The 8,241-nt window shown below is 64.1% G+C and overlaps 1 protein-coding gene across 1 annotated transcript; it reads right to left on the bottom strand.

Moving 5' to 3' along the window:
• Positions 1-1,208: 1,208 nt before the first annotated feature.
• Positions 1,209-7,538, bottom strand: TFAP4 (transcription factor AP-4; the record flags this gene model as incomplete). Its single annotated transcript, XM_079542823.1, has 7 exons — positions 7,263-7,538; positions 4,084-4,249; positions 3,795-3,893; positions 3,243-3,413; positions 2,697-2,834; positions 1,509-1,667; positions 1,209-1,403 (listed from the first exon to the last, which is right to left on the bottom strand). The coding sequence occupies exons 1-7, from the start codon at positions 7,349-7,351 to the stop codon at positions 1,209-1,211; spliced, it is 1,017 nt and encodes a 338-aa protein (XP_079398949.1). The 5' UTR covers positions 7,352-7,538.
• Between the last annotated feature and the right edge of the window lie 703 nt (positions 7,539-8,241).

The following is an 8,241-nucleotide window of genomic DNA, read 5'->3' as shown; positions in this document are numbered from 1 at the left end:
CCCCAAAAGGCACGGGAGGGGATAACTGTCCTCAAAGCCCAGGAGAGACACGGCGATCCCGATCAGCCACCTGCTGGGGGACACCGGGTGGGCACAGAAATCCTCGCTCCTCCCACCCTCCAGCCGAGAGGTGTCATCAGAAGCGGCCCCACAGCCCCCAGCGCGGTGCGGGTGAGCCAGGCGCTGCCCTGTGCGCCCTGGACCCGGACCCACCCCCAGACCCCACAGAAGTAACGCTTCTAGGCCGGAGCTTCTAAAAAACAAAGTACAAACTTTATTTTGTTTCTTTACAAAGGCACAAGCCTCTTTTTTTTTTTTTCACTTTCTTAACAAAATATAATAGCTTCTCAATGAACACAAAGACCTGAAAATCGTAAAAAAAAAAAATACAAAAAAAAAAAAAATTAAAAAAAAAATGAAAGAAACCGAGAGAGAAACAGCTGTGGCTGGGGAGGAACCTACCAAATACCAACAAGGCTCTACACACGACTGGCCTAAACCCTACAGCCAAACGGGGGGGGAGGTTGGGGGGGAGGGCAGAAATGGGGCCCCCCTGCCCACAACAAAAAGTAGAAGCGACACAATCACGAAACAGAAAAGCTCTTCTGACCTGACGAACCCCGCAAACCGGATTAAGTGCTTAAAGGAAGGAGGGGAGCAGGAAGGGGAGCGCCAGGGGTGGGTGCTGCAAATGGAGCCCAGGACCCCCACGGCACCGACGCTGCGGTCACTGAGAGTGCCCCCCTATTCCCCCCATGCTTAAAAATGAAACTTTCAAACAGAATGAAAAAAAAAAAAAAACAAAACGAGAAAAGGAATCAAAAATCCCAACTGCCCCCCCCACAGCGTCCCAAGGGAAACCCGGCTGGCTTTGGTTCTGCAGGGTTTCCTGCAGGCATGGGGGGGGAGTTTGGTGGCGCCAGGGGGAGCTCCGACCCCCCCCCAGCCCTAAGCCCCTTCCTGAAGCCGCTCGGCTGCACCCCGCTTCCAGTTCTGTCCCCCCTCGCTGCCCCCCCCCGCCCCAGCCCCCCCTTCTCCCCGCTCGCTGGGAGCTGAGCACTGAACGGCGCCCGCTTCCAGCGTTACAGTATTGGAAAAAGGTCATAAAAGAGACCCAAATCGCGACGTATTTTTTAAAAATTTCAGCATATTCTCTGACGTTTCCCCCCCTCTCCCTGCTCCCCGTCCCGGCTGCCGGCCAGGGGGTGTCAGGGCAGCTCTCCTTCCCCCAAAGGGTCTTCTTTGCTCTGGTCCATGGAGTCACTGTCGTTGCCCTCCGTGTCGGAGGCGGTGTCGGAGGCAGAGGGCTCTGCGCAGGCACGTGCGGGCGTCACGATGACGGCACGCCGCTGCTCCTCTTCCTGCAGCTGCTTCTCCTGCGTGCCCTCGATGTGTTGGATGGCCTGATGGGGACAAACAAAGCCGTCAGGTGACGAATCCCCCAAAGCTTTAGGACTCCCCATACACACACACACACACACACACACATCCCCCGCGGCGCTCTCTACCTGAACGATGGTGTCCAGGTTTTGCCGGGACGTGGAGACTGTGTTGATGACCGAGGACGGGCCCATGGTGACCACGGTGACATGATGGGAGGGAGGCGGTGCTGGTACGATCACAGTGGGGTGGTGGGTGGGCGCTGGGGGACCGTGTGCTGGCAGGAGCTGGGGACAAAGCAAACCCTTCCATGAGCCTCCGGGACACCCAGCATGGGGCGATGGCTCCATCCCCAAACTCCTCACCCAGAGGAGTGAGGCTCACCCATGAGCAGCAGCCCCCCAAGGTCCCCACACCCCAATGCGACCTTGCTGTCCCTGTGCCATTGGGGATGCCATGCCACTGTGCCCAACTCAAACATGAGGTAACAGGCTCGGAGCAAGGAGAGAATCAGGAAAGAGGCAGCCTCAGGGCTGTGGAGGCCCTGCACCTGGGCAAGGCAGTGATGAGGAGAGCACTGAGACCATAGAGCTTCACCAGCAACTCAGCTGCTGCCCACCTGCCCAGCACGGACACATGCTAAACTGTGGCATTGCTTTGGCAGAGCAAGAAACACAAGGCTGAACTCAAAGAACTGCCCATACCATGAAGCTTTGGACTTTCGAGAGGCTGAAGCCAAACCCCAGCAGCCCATGCACACTAACTCTGATCGGCCAGACCCGCTCAGCTGGGAATGCACCGCACCCCTCGGAGCTCCCTGCTAAAACAGCGGATGCAAAGAACCGCCCTAGCAGGAGGCTAAGGAAAGTTCACCTAAAAATAGGCTGCACTTCCCCGGGAGGGATCCTGCGGGGAACATCCCTGCAGAAGCCAGACTGCAGAGGAAGCCAAGCTTTGTCACTGCCTTTTAAGCTCCCCACACTGGGATCCTCCAGCTGAAGGAACCGCTCCAAACCGGGGCGGCAGCGCAGTGCAGACGAAAGCGCAGGCAGCATTCTGGCACCACACTTGTCTGCCTCCTGCCCCAGGCACAGGGAGCACAGCCTGGAGCTGAGTGTGCAATGCAGCACTGCACCAACCCCTTCTCTACTCCCTAAAGGAAAGAGTTTTGCTGGGACATCACTGTGCATACAGCACAGCCTCCCATAAGCGCCGAGAACATCACTGACCTGCTCTAACCTCTGTACATCATTCCTTGCTCATCCCACAGGAAAGCTGCAGGGACAGGAGGAGCAGTGGGGTGCACCCACACTCACCTGGGTTCGGATCTGCTGCTCCCGCTCCAGCTTCTCCTGGTGCAGCAACCTCACCTGCTCCTGCTGCTGCTGGAGCTGCACCTGCTGAGCAATCACCTTCAGCTTCTCAGGGTACATGTGGGCCTCCAGCGAGCGAACCTGGAACAGAGAGGGACCCGGTGAGCTGTGGGGAGTGCAGCCCATGCCTTGCACACACCCCGACACAAGCTGGGCTATGCCTGTCTGCAGGGTCACGGTGTGGGCAAAGTGGGGACAGAGAGCAGGGCTGAGCGTGGGGACATTCCTTACTCACAGGGTGGTGAGGCACTGGCACTGCTGCCCAGAGCTGTGGGTGCCCCACTCCTGGAAGTGACAAGGCCACGGATGGGCCCTGGGCGGACTGAGCTGGGGGGGCACATCCCACACCACGGAACCAGATGGGCTGTGCGGTCCCTCCCAACCACCCTATGGCTCTATGGTTCCATCATCCCCACGGCACAGCCCGCTAGAGGGCGAGCCCTCCCCACACACAGCCACGGCTGTGCTGTGCTGGCCCCACAGCCTCACCTGCTCCTCCAGCATCATGCGGACCGAGCGCTCCTTGTCCAGCTGCTGCCGGAGCTCAATCATTTCTCGCCGCAGGTCCTCAGCCTTCTCATCCTCCCAGATGTCCGGTGAGCCGATGCCCTCATCTTTGTCCTCTGCTCGTCGCCGCTTTGGGGAGGAACCGCTGAACTCCTGCCAAAGGGAGGTGGTGTCAGAATGCAGGGGTTCCCCTCAATCTGGACCGGGGGTGGGCAGTGCCATTCTCATGGCCATCCCCAGTGTCAACCCCACAGCTGAGAGCTCCTGGGAAGGGCGAAATCCCCACGGCCATCCCAACATGGGAGTCGCAAAGAGAAACATCTCCTGGGGATATGGGCAGCATATGGAGCCAATGCCTCCATCCGCTCCCCTGGCCTCCCAGGAGGGCGTGAAACATCTCCACCCTACAGTTACTAGGCTGGGGTCTCACCCAGATCCCAAGGAGAAGCAGTGGTGCTCTGAGCCCACCCAAAGTTGTGGCCATCCCATCCCTGTCTGCACAGCACCGTCCCCTCCCAGCGCCCGGGGCAGCACCTGGATGAACCGCTTGAGCTGGGTGTTCTGCTGTAGTAGCCGGGTCTTCTCCTGCTCCAGGGAGAAGATGTACTCAGCCGTCTGCTGGAGGATGGCCGCCTGTGGAGGAAGCCAGGGGCACGGTGAGGCAGCACAGCCCGACTCCGAGCCAGGACGCAGCCCTGCTCCCACCCAGCATCTCTACTGGAGTTCCCTGCGAGCGCCACACACAGCACAGCCTCCAGTCCCTTCTCCCAGCACAGCTCACCCGACGCATCGCCCAGTGCCGTGGCCCCGGCTCCCCGCTCACCTTGCTGAGCTTCTCCCCGTCCGTGTGCGGGATGAGGGTTTTCAGAGACTGGAAGCCAGCATTGATGCTCTGCATCCGCCTTCTCTCGTTGCTGTTGGCGATCTCCCTGCGTATCCGCCGCTCCTGGTCCCGCTGGGTCTCCGGAGTCAGTGGGATGTTGGCCAGGCTGTGAGAGGAGCTCCGCGTTAGGGCTGGGGGGACGCACCCATGTGCGCCCCGCGGGGACCACCTCGCTCCACAACAAAACCCATCCCTGGGCAGGATGGGGAGCGGCTAGATGGAAGCGGGCTGGGGATAACTCTGCACCCACAAGGCAGCTCTGGAATGCTGGCAGGAAGGGGACCAGCAGACGCCTCACCAGCAAAGCGGCATCTCCGCGGTGCCGCGCTGTGCCCACGTGCTGGCTGGGACCGCCGGTTGCGTCCCCGCGGGGCCACCGGCGTGTGTGGCCCTGAGAAGGAGGCTCTCTCCGCCCTGCTGATGGCTTCCAGCTGACAGCTCCCGGCGGAGAAGCCCCCGTCCCGCCCAAAGCCGCAGCTCCCGCCTGCTTCCTGTGCGCCCTCGCCCCGCAGCTGGGCTGGGAAACGCCCCAGGGATGGGGGTCCAGCTCTGCGCCCTGCTCGGCTCCTGTGGGGGCCCTGAGTCAGTATGGCGAGCTGAAATCCCAGCACTACGGGCAACGGGTGTGCAGAACGAAGGGGATCTGCAGCAGGGCAGAAGGGGCAGCCCTGCATCTCGTCTGACCCCACGCAGAGGACGGCGTTGTGGCAGTACCAAGCCCTGGGTTTGCCAGGTGACAGCCGGGCACACAATGACGCACACTGCAGCCCATCCCCGTGGCACAGCCAGGGCCACACAGTGCCGCAGACAAAACAGCAGGGGCAGGCGGCCGGCACGGGGCAGATAAGAAGCGCTGGTCCCACACGGTGCATTAAGATGTATCCAGGTGCCAAGTGGTGCCAAAGGCCAGCGGCACGGCACAGTGACCCTGCCAAGGGGTCCCAGGGACACCGACCCCCCCAGGGACGAAGGATGGCTGTGGGGCTGCCAAGGCCAGCGCCCAGCTGCAGCCCCACACGGGGAAGCAGCCAGTCCGCCAGGGCCAGGCAGCATGGAAGCAGCTTCTGAAATGGAAAAGGAAGAGCCAGCTTCCTCGGTGGCGGACCTCTCGTAACCTTCCCCAGCTGCTCTTCCCGGGAAGACTTAAAAAGTGACAGCTAAATACGGAAAGGAGAAAAAGAAATGCCTTGATTCAGAAGCTGCCACGCCATGAGTGGGTGCTCGCCCCACGTGGTGCCCGGCCACTGCCCACCTGTAACTGGCCATGGTGCACAACACAGCCACAGTGGGACTTGCTGGCAGCTCTTCTGGGTGCTCACACCATAAAGCCAGGGCAGGCAAAGCCCTGGAGCGTCCACAGCTCCATCCCTGCACACAGCACACGTGGACACAAGGTGAGGGCTAGGCAAGTGGAACTGATCTCTCCCTGCCTGTCTGTGCAGAGGCACCCTGGTGCAACCCAGCAGGATGTCATGCTCACCTGGACCTCAAGGGAAGCAAAACTGCAGAGGGTCAGAGCCAGTCGGCCATCCTGATCACAGGGACATTGTGTGCACTCATGGGCATGGAGGGCATCCCTGAGCACCCCGAGCTCTCAGCGGGGTGCTCTCAAGCTCCCTGAGCTCTCAGGCATGGCAACCCTGGGGCTCCCCAAGCTTGCAGGCAATGCAGGGTGACACCGGGCTCACAGGCAGGGTGTACCTGGGCTTCCCAGACTGCAGGAAGGGCAGCGTGTCCCTAAGCTCACAAGAGGCCATCTCCAAACCTTCTAAGCAGAAAGGGATCCCCAGGGCTCCCCAAGCTCGCAGGCAGGGCAAGGCGTCCCTGAGGTCACCGGCAGGGTGCACCCAGGTCCCCAGGTTCACAGGCCAGGTGTCCCTGAGCTCACAGGTATGGCATCCCCAGGGCTTCCCAAGCTCATAGGCGAAGCAGGGTGGCTCCGGGCCTGCAGGCACGCTGCTCCTGAGATCCCCGTGCCCACAGGCAGGGCGTGCCCGGGTTCCTCACGTCTGCAGCGAGGGCAGGATGACACCGAGCTCGGCTGGGCGGCCCCGAGCACCCCAAGCTCACACGCGGGGCGTCCCCGAGCTTCCCGAGCTCGCAGGCAGGGCTTCCCCGGGACTCTGCAAGCCCCCGGGCGGCGCAGGCTGACGCCGAGCTCCCACGCAGCACGTCCCCGGCCGGCGGGCGGTCGCAGCGCACGGCCCCGGGCCCGCAGGGCGCTCACGAGCCGGGCGGCCCCGAGCACGCGGCACCCCGCCGCCGGCCGCGCTCGCAGCAGCGGCGCGCCGTTCCGCAGCTCCAAACCCGGCCGCCCTCCCGGCTCGGGCTCCGCTCGGCGCAGCACGCGGGGCTCCGCTCCCTCGGCCCCACGGGCGGGGCGGGGCCGCCCCACGCTACGAGCGGGCCGCGAGGATCCGGGCGCGCCCCGCAGGCCTCCGCCGAGCCGCGCGGGGACCCGGCGGGCCGCTGCGGCCCCACCCGCGGCCGAGGGCGGAGCGCCGCCGGGCATTCCCTGCCGGCCCGCGGCCCGCGCTCGCTTTGTGCCGCGGCGTGGCCCGGCGCGGCCTAGCGCCGCTCCGCCGCACTACATGTCCCGGCAGCCCCGGGGCCGGCCCGCCTCCTCCGGGAGGGCTGCAGAGTCACGGCCAGGCCCGGCAGTAAACACACCCCCCCGCCGCACGCCCCCCGGCAGCGCCCCCCGTTCCCGGCGGGCCGCTCCCGCCCCCCCTTCCCCGCGCCCCCCGAGCCCGGCGCCGTGAGATCCCCCCCCCCACCCCCCCGCTGCGGGGCGTCGCGGGGCCGCGGGGCCGCGTGGTCGCTGTCGGGGCCCGGCCGCGCGGCCCCATGTGCGCGGCGGCGGCGGCGGCCCCGGGAGCGGCACCCACGTGCGGGGAGAGAGGAGAAGCGGGGATCGGGGTGGGGGGAAGCGGTGCGGAGGGGGGAAGGGGGAAAGAGAGCGAGAGGGGGGGGGGGAGGGATAAATAATAAAATAAAAAGGAACGGAGGAAAAAAACACGTTATTTTAAAAGGTTTAAAACAAAATAATAAATGCATTAAAAAAAAAAAAAAAAAAGGTGGAAATGAATAAAGCGCTGCGGAATACCGCTCGCCCCCACCTGCACAGCCCGCCGATGACCTCCTTCTCGGATTTCCTGAAGTGCTGCAGGGAGGGCATCTTCTGGGCGGGCACCACGAAGTACTCCATGCCGGGCGGGGGGCAGCGGGAGGGCTGCGGGGCGCCGCTGGCGCGGGGCCGGGCGCGGAGCGACTGCGCCGGGGCTGGAGCGGGCGTGTGTGTGTGTGTGCGTGTGTCTCAAGGCGGGAAACAGCTGGTGCGAGCACAGCAGCGCTCCCTCCCCCGGCGGCGCCGCCTCCGCCAGCCACCGGCCCATGTAAACAAAGGACGGCGCGGGATTCGGCGGGGAACGGGGCGGAGGGGGGAGCGCGGGGCCGGAGGGGCGGCGGGGCGCCGCTGGATGCGGGCGGGCGGCTCCCCGCGGCGCCCCGTCTGTGCCCGAGCCGCGGGGTGCTGGCCCGGATGGTCCCGTCCCGGCGCCGGCCCGTCCTGTGCCGTCCCGTCCGAGCCTGGCCCGTTCCGCCCCGTCCTCTCCCTGCCTATCCTATCTCGTCCCGTTCCGACCCTTCTCTCCCTGCCCCGTCTCATCCGATCCTACGCTACCCTTTCCCACCCCCGTTCTGTCCCCGCGCTGTCCCCGTCCCGACCTGTGCCACCCCGGCTGACCCCGCTCAGCCCATCCCGTTCCACCCCGTCCCGTCCCGTCCTATCTCGTCCCATCCCGTCCTGTCCCATCCCGACCTGTCCCACCCCCATCCCACCCCATCTGATCCCGCCCTGTCCCCACCCCAACCTGTGCCACCCGCTCTTGTCCCTATTCCATCCCATCTTGTGCCACCCCTTCTGATCCTACCCCATCCCATCCCTTCCCATCCCCATCTTGTCCCATCCCATCCTCTACCACCCCTCCAACCCTGTCCTCATTCCATCCTGTCCCCATCCCATCCTGTGCCACCCCATCCAACCCTGTCCCATTCCATCCTATCCTACCCCTGCCCTATCCTATCTCATCCCATTCC

This window comes from Tetrao urogallus, assembly GCF_951394365.1.
Source record: "Tetrao urogallus genome assembly, chromosome: 15".
Classification (NCBI taxonomy): Eukaryota; Metazoa; Chordata; class Aves; order Galliformes; family Phasianidae; genus Tetrao; species Tetrao urogallus.
The sequence above is the reverse complement of the archived record's forward strand: the minus strand, read 5'-3'. Positions and strand labels throughout refer to the sequence as shown.